The sequence below is a fragment of the Sparus aurata genome, chromosome 11, assembly GCF_900880675.1.
Source record: "Sparus aurata chromosome 11, fSpaAur1.1, whole genome shotgun sequence".
Classification (NCBI taxonomy): domain Eukaryota; kingdom Metazoa; phylum Chordata; class Actinopteri; order Spariformes; family Sparidae; genus Sparus; species Sparus aurata.
The window spans coordinates 5,193,837-5,209,763 of record NC_044197.1 but is presented as its reverse complement, the minus strand read 5'-3'; the positions used below and the strand labels follow the sequence as shown (position 1 = coordinate 5,209,763).

At 40.7% G+C, this 15,927-nt stretch overlaps 1 protein-coding gene across 1 annotated transcript; it reads left to right on the top strand.

The window, feature by feature from the left end:
• Nucleotides 1-1,676: 1,676 nt before the first annotated feature.
• On the top strand, nucleotides 1,677-11,011 carry hs2st1b (heparan sulfate 2-O-sulfotransferase 1b). The gene is made up of 7 exons (XM_030433407.1): nucleotides 1,677-2,341; nucleotides 3,833-4,071; nucleotides 7,976-8,061; nucleotides 8,479-8,617; nucleotides 8,727-8,824; nucleotides 9,422-9,579; nucleotides 9,698-11,011. The coding sequence occupies exons 1-7, from the start codon at nucleotides 2,218-2,220 to the stop codon at nucleotides 9,922-9,924; spliced, it is 1,071 nt and encodes a 356-aa protein (XP_030289267.1). The 5' UTR covers nucleotides 1,677-2,217; the 3' UTR covers nucleotides 9,925-11,011.
• Nucleotides 11,012-15,927: the final 4,916 nt, after the last annotated feature.

Genomic DNA, 15,927 nt, shown 5'->3' with positions numbered 1-15,927 from the left:
ATCTGTATCCCAGTCATGTTAAATCCATATTTCAGTCCTAATTAATATCTATTTTCCAAGTTCATTATATCATTTTCACCAGTCCAAAGCAAACCTGTGCTCTGATCATGCATCTTGATATGCCACACCTGTCAAGTGGAAAGAATATTTAGCCATGGTGGAATGCAAAAACAAATTAAGGCTCATGTTTTTAAAAATTATTGTTTTTTGTGCTTTAAGAAGTCTTAAATGTGTGGTTTTCTGGTACTTTAAGCATTTTTACTATATTTGATGTTATTACTTTTCTTTAAGAAAGGCGTTTGAATACGGGACTTTCACTTTTAACAAAGTATTTCTACACATTTGTAGTCACTTTTATGTACTTAAAAGATCTAAGTACTTTATTTCACACCTGTTCTTTACAAATATGCAGACATTTCTTCTTCAATTCAGTCTTTTACCTCATGTGTGTAAAGACAAATAACTTTAAACTATAACTGAGCCAAGAGACCATTATAAGAATAACTCATTTGTCATTATGTAATAAAAAAAAACATTTGGTGAAATATTTTTCAAATCACACCAAAGAACGGTCGATCTCGAACCAACAACACCTCACACAACCTTGAACCAAGTCCAGGAGTAAATAGATGGTTATTTACAGCTGTATGTTTAATGACGTCCACTGACCTCTTAATGTTTGTCTCAACCTGAGATCCATAAAAAATAAGAGAACTTATGGTTACCTCATACATCCGCAAATTAATGATAATATCATTTGGTATCTTCACACACTTCCCTCCTCACAGTGGAGGAGGAAGTGAACTTATCTGAGAATAACATACATGTACTCAGTGGTTCAGATAACAGAGTTCAAGCTTCTCGTCTTCCTGTTACCGCTCCGTGCAGTAGCTGGACATTTGTGGTTCGGATCAGCTGATGCCAGATAATCTGAGTTCCTCTTACATTATCATCAAAGAAGCCTTATTACTGTAAAATATTTTCCAATAACAGACAAACTAGCTGTCGTCTAAAATATCAAGACCCACAGTTAAATTTGTACTTCGCTCTATGTCGTCCTTGCTGACATCCACAGATGTGCTTTTCTTTATTTAAGGCTCGGGCTCATTTCATCTCACTGTGTTTAAATGGAAAGAGAGAATCTGTGTCGGTGGTTTGATGCACCGACAGGCTGAAAACATGCTCCACTTCAACAGAGATAAGATTATGAACAGGGCAGGGACGGAGTTTAAAAAGACTGGTTGAGACTTTTTTTTTCTATGTTTATATTTTCATCCATCCGTGTGTTGTTGTGTATCTATATGTTCCTATTTTTCACCTCTATTCATATATTTATTTATATATTATTGGCAATAAAAGAGATTCTGAGCAAAGGAAAGGAAAGGAAATTAAAAGAGCAACATTTCTATCTATCTATCTATCTATCTATCTATCTATCTAGTAATAAAAATAATAAAAAAGATACATATATAAAAAGTGGAAACTATATAAATACGTATGCATATAAAAAGACGTATATATATATATATATATATATATATATATATATATATATGTATTTATATAGTTTCCACTTTTTTATTAGCATTTTCTGCCGTGATACACACTTAATCCAGTAGGGGGCAGTAGGCGCACATTTAACAGCGGCTTCAACTGTTAAATGCAAAGAGAAGAAGACGAAGAAGAAGAATGAGGAGGAGACGAAGAAGAAGAAGCTGACAGCAGCTACATTCCAGTGATGTTAGCTACCTGCTGCAACAAGCCCCTGAACACTACTGAACTGTACTTGCTGTAGTTTTGAATCGTTTTTTCGAGCTGTTTTCCTTCAGCTTGTGTTCGTATTTAAATAACCGGAACCTTCATCGACTGAGGTTGACAGAAAGAAGTCTGAATTGACACTGCGGAGTGACAGCCGTCTTAATTTTTAAAGCTGACGTTAGCCTGAGCTTTACGTTGCTTAATTATGATAGTTAGCAAAGACGCTAGCTAACGTTAGTTTGTTTGGCTAACGGTCTGTTAAACCTGTTAGACGGCGGTTGGGCTGTCTGAAGCTAATGGCGCTGAACAGCTAACTTGTGCAAAATGTATTTTGTTTTGCTGGAAGTGAGTCAACACAGATAAGTTGTTTCAGCAGCTGAACTAGTTGCTCCTCTGTCGGATTAGTTAGCCATTAGCGCTGTTCAGTTGTATCTGCGGTATGGTTCACCTGGTATTTTGATGGGGCTTCTAAGGATCATGACGCCGCACAAGATTCAGCTTTTGGCTGTTTTGGCGTTTGGAGTGTCGATGCTGTTCATTGAGAACCAGATCCAGAAACTGGAGGAGTCGAGAGCCAAACTCGGTGAGACCAAAAGAGAGGTGGTGGTTAACTTTCCAAGCATGATTACAGAATTGTGCTCATGCAAAGTGCTGTTTCAGTCTTGCAAATAACATTACCGTGGTGGAAAAGAGTGAAGTTATATGTATTGTAAATGCTCTGCGACTACGAAGGAATTGGCTGAGTTTTCACACCCAAAATAAAGTTCATTATCTGTAATATAAACACTAAGAATTAAGTTTGATCTAGCAAATTTCATGCTCTAAATCAGTGCCGAATTATATTACAAAATGCGTCAATTAAGACAACACTCTATTGATTACATTTTACTGTTTCTGAGATTTAGATAAAGTAAAAGATGCAGTAACATCCACTAAAAAGAGGTGTGGAACCATTTGGCATTGGTTTGTAGTCTTGCTGGTGGAGGTGTGTTAACTTTTTGACTCCTTTTTTTAAAACAGTAGAGGGTGGCACAGTTTGTTGTTGGGTGTGATGTTATTTAAAGCAATATTAAGTCACTTTTAAACTTTTAAACTTTAAAATATCAGCTTTTTATGACAGTAGTGTTGAAACTTGTTGAAACTGCAGGGGGCGCCAGATCACACAAAATGCCAGCTTGTGCATAATGTTGCTTTAAATGAAGAAAAAACAGATTTTTTTATTATGCACCTTTATTCCTTTTTACAATAATTTACATAACGTGTTTAAAATGATTGATTACAATGTATTAACGGGAGCACCTGAATGAGGAAGATAGATGAACCAGTGTAGAAGTTAGTCTGGCTGTCAGAAAAAGTAGATTGCATTATGTGCTGCACAGTATTGTGCTGCCTGCATATTGACTGTATAATGATAGTAATATTAATAATATGAAGAAGAAGAAAGGCCAAGAGACCATCATCCATCTGCCTTGAATGGAGCTCAGCAAACATCCTGCAGACACATGGCCTCTCTCCTCATGATGTCAAACGCAGAGACAGCAGGACGCCGGCATTATATTGAGCGACACACAGCCGGTCCAAGATATGCTCCCAAGGCCATTCCTGTAATTGGTTTTAATTAACATTGCAGGGGGAAAAAGAAGTGGGAGAAAACACTTTTAATTATGCCTCCTGTCAATATTATCATCAAAAGCTTAATTACTTTTTTTTTTGTGTGTTATTGTGTTTTGAAGGTCTAAGTTGTTTTTCTTAATTAAGGGAAGCTAACCAGCCTTGATGCCCTTAAAATTTAAACTACTTGTTCATTTATACAATTGTCTTTGTCTTGGTTGTTGTGTTGGTGGCCTCACACCTGCTGTGTGTGTGTGCTGCCAAATGAGGGTTACAAGCATCAACTAACTTTTAGCTCATTAAAATCCAGAGCTCTGCCAGGCAGTTCATCATCATGTAAATTGACGATTGTGGTGATTGACTTTAGGTGCACTTGCTACAAACAACCAAACAGTCAAAGTTTTCCATCTCTGACAGTCTTTTCAAAGGCACACGTGTCTGATCGTGTCTTCTGTATGTACAGAACGCACCATTGCCAGACACCAGGTCGCTGAAGTAGAGCAGCGCCACAATGAAGATACAGGTCGGGAATCGTCGCCACCGGCAGACAAAGACGACGTGGTCATCATCTACAACAGAGTCCCCAAGACGGCCAGCACGTCGTTCACCAACATCGCCTATGACCTGTGTGGGAAGAATCGCTTCCACGTCCTGCACATCAATACGACCAAAAACAATCCCGTCATGTCTCTGCAAGACCAGGTGAGACCATCGGCCATTGTTGTGTTCAGATGGAGTGGTGACAGTAAAAGCACATCAGAGTTTGTTACAGCATTTAAAAGGTGTAATATGTAAGAGTTGGTCAAGTGTCAGGGCACAGCATATCTGTGTATAACTGCAGCTGCCAGCTGTAGCTTTGAATGTTTTAAACTAAAATTCATGCATATGGCAACTTTTTAACTCTTCTACTTTAACTGCAAAGACTTAACTTTACACAGATTGTTCAGTCAATAAAAAAAACTGCAAGACAGAAACTTGACTCCACTTCTCATATTGGCACATTTCTACCATAATGCTAATAATAACACTGTACTTGTTACAACAAAGAAGCAAAGATAGAAGAGGTCTTTGTTGGCAAAGCAGACGCTCAGCTCATGACAGGCTTGTGGGCACTCTGATCATCACAACTGATGATCTGGAATTAAAAATAGGCCTCTGCTTTGGACGGAGTTGTACTGAAACCTGAAACATTTTTACATGAATGTGGCTTTAATACTTTTTGCATAAGTATTTACATAGAGGCTTTCAGTTCTAGCCTGTTAACAGCAGTGTTTTGTAAGTCTCTAACTGTATGTTCCGTTTCAGTAATGTTCTGAACAGCATCTGCTTATCATTCAGCTCCGTCAGTGAGTTATGTAGCATTATGCAGAATGAAAAGATGGAAGTTTAAGAGTGCTACATTTTTTTTCGAATTTAATGAAGTACTTTAAGTTCCTTAAAACCTACAAGGTCAGCAGACAACCCGATAATATTTGTGTTTGAGGAGTTTTAAAAGGTTTGAGGAGTACAAGAAGTTTCTCAGATAGGAGCCTCTCATTCGTTGAAGGTCAGGCCTTCAGTGGTAGATTACAGACAGATGGATAGAAGGATATTGCCATCAGAAAGACACTTGCTGTTCCATCTCTCTGGATTTTAAATGAAATAATAACCTTGGACTTTTACTTAAGGCTGCAACTAACTTCATTATTGATCAGTCTGCTGATTATGAACATAACCTTTTGCGCTCAATCCCCTGGAATAAGAATAAATAAGCCGACTATCTGTGAGTGCTGGTGTTGTCTTTGTTTTGAATAAACAACCGAAAACAGATGCAAGCAAAGACGTGTCATTAACTGGCATCATCCATCTGAGCCGCTCTAATCTTCACTGCAGTGCATCATAAAACCTTGAAAGAGGAGGCGGAGATAGTGAAGTCAATTTGGGCCGCGGATAAAAGAGCGACATAAAATGCTGATGTGCTGTTTTGGTTTTGACACCTACAAATTTCAGCTCAGACATCAGCAGATAGTCTTGTTTTGGGTGCGGTTTGCCTTCAGTCTGCAGCAGTGAAACACAGAATCAGCTGTGGTGAGTGCATGTGATTCACCTGGCTAGTTTTGCCTTTAGAATCATTGCACCATTCCAAAATTGCTGGACTGCATAAACTGCTGCATGAGCTGCACAGTTCTTCTAATGTGCATGTGAACAGCCTCAGTCTGTGTTGAAGCTGAATATCAACACTTCACCCTTAAAGTTATTGTGTCACTTGAAACCCAGACAATGATAAACACACGACTGTTGACATATTTTGCAGCTGCTCTGCAGATAGTTACAGAGGTCGAGAAACAAAATTTGATGAACAGCGCTGAAGCATTATCCCATCACGGCATGCTTATTCTCACTCTGAAAAAATGCAGATGTTTTGGTTTGAGATCTGTTTAAGTTGCCTGAGCGTGTTTATAAGCTCATTTTTTGCCTCTTGATTAACTGGATAAAAGTATTCCAGTTTCAACACGGCACACACCCGGTGGTAGAAGTTTATGGAAACAGGAGAATCTTGTTTAAGCTGGTATTAGTTGTCCTCTGTGTATGTTTTAAAAGCTCCAGAAAATATGTGTGTCATCAGCGCGCATTACAGCCCGAGTGCATTTATAACGCTGCCAGTGCAACTTAGGACACATAGTGTAAATGCCTCAAAGCTATGCTCGTGTTATTTTTGGCAGCTAGTGCCAAGGTAATATCCTGTCTGCCATCTCACAACAGAGAGGCCCCCCCCCCCCCCCCCCCCCCCCCCCCCCCCTCCCCCCATCAAACAGTCTGTTTCCCTGCTCGTGATAAAACAGAGACGAGGAGGAAGAATCCGTCTGCTGCCACATCAGAGACCACCTCGTTTTACAGCAGGAACATTTACACTTGTTCCAGTAACAGCGTTTAGCTTAGCCAAAAAACCGGTCAGTGTGTTTGACTCGGTCGGTCATATTTTTACTCCGTCAGAGTGCGCGTCAAAGATAACAGTCGTAAATGGAGGTGCTGGCTTTTGACAACATCACGGGTGGGATTTGGTTTCTGCTCGAGGTCCCTGCTGATAGTCCTACTTCGTTTTAGCCACACGTAGTGAGACATCGTGCAGCTGTTTGATGTAAGAATTAAAGCGCTGAAACATACTTCTAAATGGAAGCAGCGTGGGTTTGGTTTTATACTGTTGACCGAGGGTGTCACTGCCGGTGTGGAACTACCCAAATTTAAAACCTTCAGTTCCAGTCACTCTTACTAAAATCCCTCTGAGTGACTGTCCTGCCACCACAAACCAGATGGATGCTCCTTTTAAAAGCATGTTGATACACTCATCTGACTCACCTTCACTCGTCAATCACACAGTACTCAGTTTGCCCCGGGATTCACCTCTCAGGCCTCGTACACCTCATCCTACCTTTTTTGAGGGATATTGCTGTATGCAGCTCGAGGAAGCAGACACACATTCCTCTGTTCAGCTCTGCTCCACTGGACTATTCTTATCACACATAGAGATGACCTCTGTAATAACCTGCAGCACTGAAGTTAAAAGGACCATAGACTTGTGTGATGATCTGTGGGGAAGAGGTTTCAGATTGTGTGTGAGGAATGAATAGGTCCAACGTAAAAACCCAATCACAAACAGCGGTGACGTTATTAATAATACATTATCGGCGTGTTTTCTTTCCTCGTGGCACGCAGGATGGCAAAGCAATCGCTGCAGACACGAGATCGGAGCTCCAGGGTGCAGCATGCTCCGTCTAAGCAACCCGGTTGGTTAACATGGACGCCAAAAGGAGGCGCTCGGTGCTTCAATGCGCCTCTTAGAGCTTTCGCCTCATTAAGTTACAGTGAAACTCCCCATATTCATTCAAGTTCTCTGTCAAGGTCACTTCACATGATTTTATAACCAAGCAAAGAAATTATTTGAATTTTTGGCTGACTCTTAATTTCATTGTGCGTCACCACACAGGTGAAAACAAACAGACCACCCTTGATAATTAACACAAGAAGCTTGTGATCCTTTGGGTCAGCTGATGGCTAACTTTAAGGTCATCTGCTTAATTCAACAGCCTTTTTATTTATTTTTTTTACCATCTACTGTGACTTCAATACAAGGTATTCTCCCTAAAACTATCTTGACAGTACAGACTAATGTCTTCATGTCTAAATGGACTAGATCTTTGTTACATACTTTTATCCCAAAAATATTCAAACAGAGGAATCTATATTTTGGTGTGTTTCATTTGGTCGCCTGTCGCTATAATTTCCAGGAGAGAATCAGAGAGTGACCTAACGCTACTACATTACCTCACCTGTGAACATTTCTGCAGAGTCATTTATATAGATTTTCATCAGCAATGGTAACATGGTACAACATCAACCCGCATCTTTTGTTTTCACTGATTTGACTGAGAGACCTACCGCGGCAGAAATGAATGCCGTGTGTTCAAAACGTGAAGATCGGAAGAGTCGGTGGCACAAATGTATCATTGTTGAGCAACGCGAGCCTTTTCACCCGTCTGTCCCCGTGTTTTTGTTGTCGCTGCTCTTTTCCCCATTCGCTGGAGTTTCCCCGCTGCTCCGTAATGAGTTTCATTATCTTTGTCTACAGGTGCGCTTTGTCAGGAACGTCTCCTCGTGGAGGGAGATGAAGCCCGGCTTCTACCACGGCCACGTGGCTTATCTGGACTTCTCAAAGTAAAGCCCTTCATTTCCTCTAATACCATTAATATCCAGATTAGTTACAAACAGTTAGCAGAGCAGATAAAGAGAGGTCATGTATTGATTGCCAACGTGTGCTTTAGTGTTGATTAATTGCATTGTTGTCCTTATCTCCCCCGACACTATCATTCCAGTGATCGCAGGTAATTATCCTAATGGTGTAAGTGTTCCTCAGCGACTCTCGGTATCGGTGCTCTCTGATGCTGCCACCCGCTCGCTGATGGAGAAGCTGATTCTTTAGTGAAATAAACATTATTAATTAGGAGCAGAAGGGTGGCAGCTTTATGGTGTGTTGGATTAGAATCTACTCGGAAAGGGTCTGTAAAATGCAATTCGAATCGTTAAAGATATGTCAACTTCTGTCTGTTTTTTTTTTTGTTTTTTTTCTTTCAGATACGGGGTGAAGGGCAAGCCGATGTACATAAATGTTGTGCGGGACCCCATAGAGCGCCTGGTGTCCTACTACTACTTCCTGCGCTTCGGAGACGACTACAGACCGGGTCTTCGACGAAGGAAACAAGGCGACAAAAAGGTCTTTAATTGGAGCCCATTAGTCCGACTCAAATGAGTGTGTTTCAAGGCCAATTGTTTTTCTTTCCGCACATAAATATACGCTAACAAGTGTCTGTGTTGTCTTTCAGACCTTTGATGAGTGCGTTTCATCGGGAGGGTCTGACTGTGCTCCAGAGAAACTCTGGCTGCAGATCCCTTTCTTCTGCGGCCACCATTCAGAGTGCTGGTGAGTGCTCTGCACCTGCCTCATCAAACAGAGCTCAATCAGAGCAAATGTGTAATTAATTGTTGGCAATTTTCGGATGGCAAAAGCCAAAGTTTTTATAATTACTTGCACAATTAACAGAGTCTAAACGAGCTGCAGCGAACAAAAGTTCAAGCAGGCGGCTGCTGATTCAGCCAAAGATGTGAGGTGTGTGGAAGCAGAAACACCACTCTGTATTATTTTCTTTACAACAAGCATGAAAGAGTCACCACTAATTTGCTGATGTAGCTAGTGTGCTAGCTAACATTGTTACTGCTGATTTGTGCATGACTGTCCTGTATTTTGGCGTATTTCAATGTTGCATTCCTCTCCTTAAACGACATGTGAAGGTTAAAATTAAAAATCAGTACGGGTTCTTCATGTTGGCCTATTAAGTACTGCTAGTGACCAGGTAATGATGCAGTGTACTTTTTATTTAATGTCTTGATTGATAGCATGAAGTTCTCCTCCTCCTCCTCGCTTTAGATAAGAAGCGGGAGGAGAACAGTGCCTTGCAGATGGTAGAAAAGTCTGAGTTTTAAAACAACTATAATACTTTCCGTGCTGTTTTGTGTGCAGGAATGTGGGCAGTAGATGGGCCCTGGAACAGGCCAAGTACAACCTGGTGAATGAGTACCTGCTGGTCGGAGTGACCGAGGAGCTGGAGGACTTCATCATGATCCTGGAAGCAGCACTGCCACGCTTCTTCAAGGGAGCCACGGAGCTCTACAAAACAGGTACCAACACTACACACACACGGTGTTACTGCTCAGTGTTTCTGTGGTGGTTAGTGAGCTCTGTTGGTAGTGAAATCATCATTTAAGTGAAGCATTCATGTCACTGATGTTCCTCCAGGAAAGAAGTCCCATCTGCGAAAGACCACAGAAAAGAAGCCTCTGACCAAAGAGACAATAGCCAAGCTGCAGCAGTCCAACATCTGGAAAATCGAAAACGAGTTTTACGAGTTTGCACTCGAACAGTTTCAGTTTGTCCGTGCCCACGCCGTCAGGGAAAAGGATGGGGAACTTTACGTCCTGGCTCAGAGCTTCTTCTATGAAAAGATCTACCCCAAAGTGAACTGAGAGGCTGCACAGAGACTCTGCAGAGACTCTATTGGAAGTCATTAACACTGGGAGGAAAAAGACACAAGTTCACCAAGTGATGCTGCTGAATTCTTTTTCTAGGACTTGGACTACAGTATGGAAAATCCCCTTTCAGATGGAACTGTGGAATTTTCAACAAAGAATGTGTCTAATTTTTTTTTATTGCTGGTGCAGCTGTTGAGAGAACTTAACACGGATAAAGTGTCAGTCTGGACTGTGCGAAAGAATTCAAGGCCAGGGGAGGCTGAAACAATCTCTCTCAAAACCCGAACTCAAGCAGTCCTTGATTCATCCGAGTCCTGTATTTGTTTTTTTGTGTTGACTGTCGAGATAAAAGCAGCTAATCTGGAGTAGTTCATCAAGTTTAAAAGCATAGTTACATATGTTTTCCCGTTCCGTGACAGATTTGCAAATGAAATGAGGTCAGAAAGATGTCGAGCTTTTTGTGACATCATCAGTTTTTGCACACTGAAGCGATTCTTGTTTATATGTTACAGAAGTTAAAACTGTTACGAAAGAAACACATCCGAGCTGCATTTGTACATTCAGTATGAACAGTGACGTGTTCTTGGACCAAACGGCAGCAAACGAAAATAGATCGGACCATTGCATCCTTCGGTGCGTGACTAATATTTTTTTATCCCGCTGAGATGTTCTAATTTTTTAGACATGTTTAACACATCCCATCAGTATTTTATCACAGAGCTCATGCTGTGCAGCTTTGATAGTAACTGATAGCTGCTGTTTAAGGCCTGTGGAAGGACCACAGCTGGAGAAAGTACGAAACAAAAAATTAATTAAATGTTACGAGTGCAGGGTGTAGCAGAGTTTTGACTTGGTCACAGGGTCATTTTCAGCAGAAAGAGGCGGGCCAGAGATCAAACTGATAGTGCCTTTACATTATATTACAACATTAACAACTTTCTTTTTTCCTCTTTTTTCAGCATTAATTTTCCAGAAATCATGTTGTCATTTGTGTTGTGTTTATTCCTATGAACTGCAGTTCCTGTTTCTCTTCCATTTCTCACTTTAACAACCTAAACATAAATACATCATTTGCAAATTCCCCGGCTCATTTGTTTCCTACTGTGTTCTCTACTGATTGCATCTAATTTGTGTCCTGTTACTACGTGTTTATAAGACTTAAAAGCAGGATGTAGCTTAAAGCATTGATTTTTTTATTTTGCATTGGTTATCAGGACATTGATACAAGTTCTCTACACATTTTGAGGTACTTGACTCAGGTATTTCCATTTTCTGCTACCTTATACTTCCACTCCCTCATTTTGGAAGTAAAGATTGTGTTTTTAATCCATTATGTTTAACTGATAACCCAAAGTCCACCAAGTCAAAGAAGCATATTTTCAATTAGATGTATTTATTATCTCGCATCCTGAAGTACACAGAATAATCATGCATGTAAATATCTATCATTTTACTTATTTTCGATACTTGAGTACATTTAATATCAGTTACTTTAAGAATATTTTTCAAGTACTACAATATTTGAGCAGCGTAGACTTTTAGGTAATTAACGTCCTAAATCTCTGCTTCCTACATTTCCCATAATGCCTCTCGGCTGATTCTTGTGTTAAACCTTCACTGCTGCGAAGTTTTGATGTTTACGATGCGATTGTTCAGGATGCATATTAATATTCATGTCCAAACAACACGCAGTTATGTTATAACCTTCACAGATGGCTCTCACTTAATTATAGAGAATCTCCTGAGACTGATAAGAAATTAACCTTAATAGTTAATATCTTGCCATATGTTCTCTTCTCAAAGATTTTGAGAAATATGTTCGTCCCTCAAACTTTTATCAGACAGAAATCCTCCAGAATCGTCTTGTGTCTCCAGATAATTCAGTGTTGTGTCTATATTCATTGAATTGCTGTTGTTTGATTGGAGTTGTAATGCGTTGTGTTTGATCCTGCCCCAGCAGTAGTTTGTCCTCAGGCACAGTTGTGCTTTGACCTAAATGCTAATGTCACCACACTACAGTAAAGGAACTAAATCAATGCTAACATGCTGATGCTAAGCAAATATATATTTTAATATGTTATCAATTTTAATTTACCGTGTTGCTAGTTATGCTAACATTTGCTAAAGTACAGCCGGTGCTTATGGGAATGTGAGTACTTTAGCTGTCTAGTCATTGCATTGGATATCACAGTGATGGAGTGTCACCGAGGATGTTTATACAAGTTCTGTACAAATTTGGAGGTACTTGTACTTTACTCAAGTATTTCCATTTTCAAGAATTGAAAAAATTTAAATGTTGACCTGAAGATGGAGCTAAATGAAAAGTAAAGGGCTCACCAAAGACGGCTGGTTACAGTTCATCCTGAGGGGAACATGAGTGTGTGAAGGAAATTTCAAGGAGATTGTTGTCCAGTTGTTGAGACATTTAACTCGAAGCCACAAATGTCCCGGGTCACTAAAGTTATTAGGACTCCTCTGGACAGCAGAGTATTCATTCATTGAATTTAACTGCTGGATTGACTTTTTGATGGTGGAATTGATGGATCAGTCTTGTTGGGGCAAACTACAAGTGTTACGGCTGGGGTTGGTGAGACTGTAGAAACGAGCATGATCAAGCAAACTTTTGACAGTATCCAGACCTGCTTTTTCAAAACACATGAATGCACACCGCCTGACTACACTGACTGCCCTGTACCTCTCGCTGGAAAGCAGGGAGATGTGTTGGTGACTAGTTGGCTACATTTGATAAGCTCTCTTGAATGGCAAGGTCATAAAAACACAAGCAAAATAGTCACCATGAACTCAATTTAGTCTGAAAAGGCTACCCGATGTAACTGCAGTAGGTGTGTGCTTTGTGCTAACTGGGTTAGCCCGGCTCAGGGGCAGTGTGCTTTGTGCTAATATTAGCCACTGACTGTGTTGCTGCTGCAGCGGTTCTGTTGTCCAGTTTTACCTCAAGTCTCACACATCTAAAATGGTAATGAATGTAAACAACAAACATGGCTATTGTTACTGCTTACTGTTGTCAAGCTTGTAGGCTGTGTTAGCATTGGGAATTTTTTTCTCTTTTGTCACTTTCTCTGCCATTATTGGTTAGCTTTAGCAATATATCTACCGAGCCAGGTGAACGACTCCAGTAATGCACAGGTAGGGAAGTCGGGTACATAGGTGGAGAGGCAGGTCGAAAATGATTGGATGGGTTTACAACAGGCTTGTGACAGCCACAGTCACCATTTATTTTGATTTTATTTTTCATTTTATTCAGTGATTGCTTTGGGGATGCTTAGAGATTTTCTAAAAATCTACCAAAATGCTTGCAAAACGACACCAAGCCTTGCTTTAAAAAACATCCTAAATCCTTCATTTCCAATATGGTAACTCATTTGTATAATTTTTTTGATTAGTCACTGAAAATGTTTGAAACCCAAAGATATTTAGTTTACAATTATTTAGACAGAAAAGCAAAAAAAAGCGGAGAAGCTGGAACCAGTGACTGTTTCTGGTTGGGGAAAAAAAGTAATTGCCATTTCCAAATGAATAAATCAGATCTTCAAATTCTAGGTTATACTGTTTATATTGAACTGCAGATTATTTTTAGCCTTTTTTTCCACAGTTTTTCAATGTCGCCTATGTCGGGACAGGAGCCTCTATTTCATACGCTACATGGGGGCAATGACTGCTCCCATATGTGGACCACCAGTCTTGTTTTCTCACCCGCTTTTCTCTCGCAGTGATTTACAGGAGCCCACTCACTCTTGACTCCATTTCTCGTCTTTTGGCTCCATAATTACAGAATAATTGCCTCGCTATATCTTACTCAACAGGGAGTACTTAACCACTGAAACCGTGAAATAACAGACTGGGACGGGATGATCTGCTGAAGTCAGCGGTATTACCGACTCTTGCCTCCTCTCTGATGGGAGAATAGACAGGAGGGAGGGAGGGTGTCTGCAGGGAGAAGCACTAGCACGCTCCACCAGTCCACAGCCTGTTCTTGTGTCTACACAGAGACGAGCACAAAGGCCCCAACCCATATTTGACGCTTTGTGGCCATGGACACAAGGAGAGGCTGCCCGTCTCAGAAAATAGAACTCAATTAACAGTTTCGCTGCAGGCATATTGGAACATTGTTTCATTAACGAGATGAATACAGTCTGATAATTACTTCATCTCAATTAGAAAAAGAAAAAAAAGGGCTACACTCTATATTGATTGTGGCTGATGAGCTTGAAGGTTAATTAGGAACACAATATTTCAAAAGTCTATCCTGCTTTGTTGCTGTGGGAACTGTTTGTTGGTGGCTCGCTTCTGCAGAGCAGACTGCAGGACTCCCCTGGTTGATTTGATCTACTCCAAAAAAAAAAAAAAAGGTGTGTCTTTTTGTTTCAGCGAAATAACCCGCCTCTATCATAACCTTGACTCCAGCCTGTGTTTCAAGTGCACAGTTTTGGCATCGGTTTCTGGTCTCGCTCTTCTGACCTCGGCCACTAGAGGGAGCCGTGGTCCTTCCGAAATCCACCTCGGAGCAGCATGGGAGCTCCGGCTGACTGAAATGGTTCACCAGGCCCCCATTAATGCACCTGTGCAAAGCCAAATGGAACAAACTAATAGTGCATTACCATTAACAATACAAATTACACCATTAGGCACACTTGGCTCTCAGGCCTTGTGATAGCTATAAATAGTTTCACTTGGTCTTGGACAATTTGTGCTGTACTTGCATAATGACAGCACTCAAATTAATTCATGGTGTGCAAATGGAGTGCCCGTATTGCTGCATGTTGTGAAAGGGGACATTTTGGGCTTTTTTTTAATGATGTGCCTCTTCCTGCAGAAAGCACCTTTGCAAGAGGAATTGATCAGCAGGGCCAGCAGCCCTGACATAAGTAAAACGTCTCCATTACAAGCCATCTAGAGCATTTGATCCTGTTATTGCTGAAGCAGTGCAGAGTAATGACCTCTTTTTGTCAATGAAAGTTGGCCGGACTACTAGAAATGGCCCACTGGATTGGTTTTGGACCCGTTTTTTCAGCGGACCATAGGAGACCCAGCACAGTTTTTGCAGCTAGCTGACCTCAAAGTGGTTTCACTACTGCTCCATAAAACAAACAGAGCAGAGCAGAGGCAGCTTGACTGCCCCTCACTGGGACTGTGGACAGGACCTTAAAGGGCTTAGCCAAAGGGTACCATTATGTGTACTACTTTTCACTGTGTTTTATGTAAATGTGCCACACAGGAATGGAAGGTAAAATTAAGCCAGCATGTCAAAGGCACTGGGCCAAGAAAACTTTAAGTGTTCCTGATATTCCAATTTTACTGGAGCCGGGTGCAGATGATAGATTGTAGTTGAAGGGGAGAGAAAACGATGGAAGCCGTCTCTATTAGAAGGCATCGGCAGATTCATCCATTAATGGTCTCTTGCCTTCCAGCTTGTTACACGTTGACATCTGATGATGTCAAAAGGATAGTTAAACAAGACTAAGAGTCTACAGCCACGCTAGCAGCTCCTTGAGTCCGTACTTTGGAACAAAGTAGTCCCAGTTTGTGCCTCATTAATGTTACACTTGAGTCACAGAGCTAAGCATTGAGTTCTCTAAAAGATAATACCCGGTGACTAATAGACGGGCAGAACATGATGGGGCTAGAAACATCAGTACTTTGAGGTAAGTGCTTTAATTTGCTAACATGCTGATGTTAAGCAGGAATTAACCATTTCCCCATCTTAGTTAATTTCACCAAATACTTTTCATCCTGAAAAATCTTGTGCCAATCTGTCTTGTAGTTGTCAAGATGTTACACTCAAAACCACTGATATCAGTAGGATTCATGCTCAGAGGACCAGGAATGTTTGGACAGAATTTTATCCCAATCCTTCTAATAGATGTTGAGATAATTATTTTGGATACGTTACAAATGTGAGCTGATAGCCCTCGATGAAAACTCATCGGATCGTCCACTGGAGACCTTGAATGCCAATTCATTGAAAAGTCACTGAGA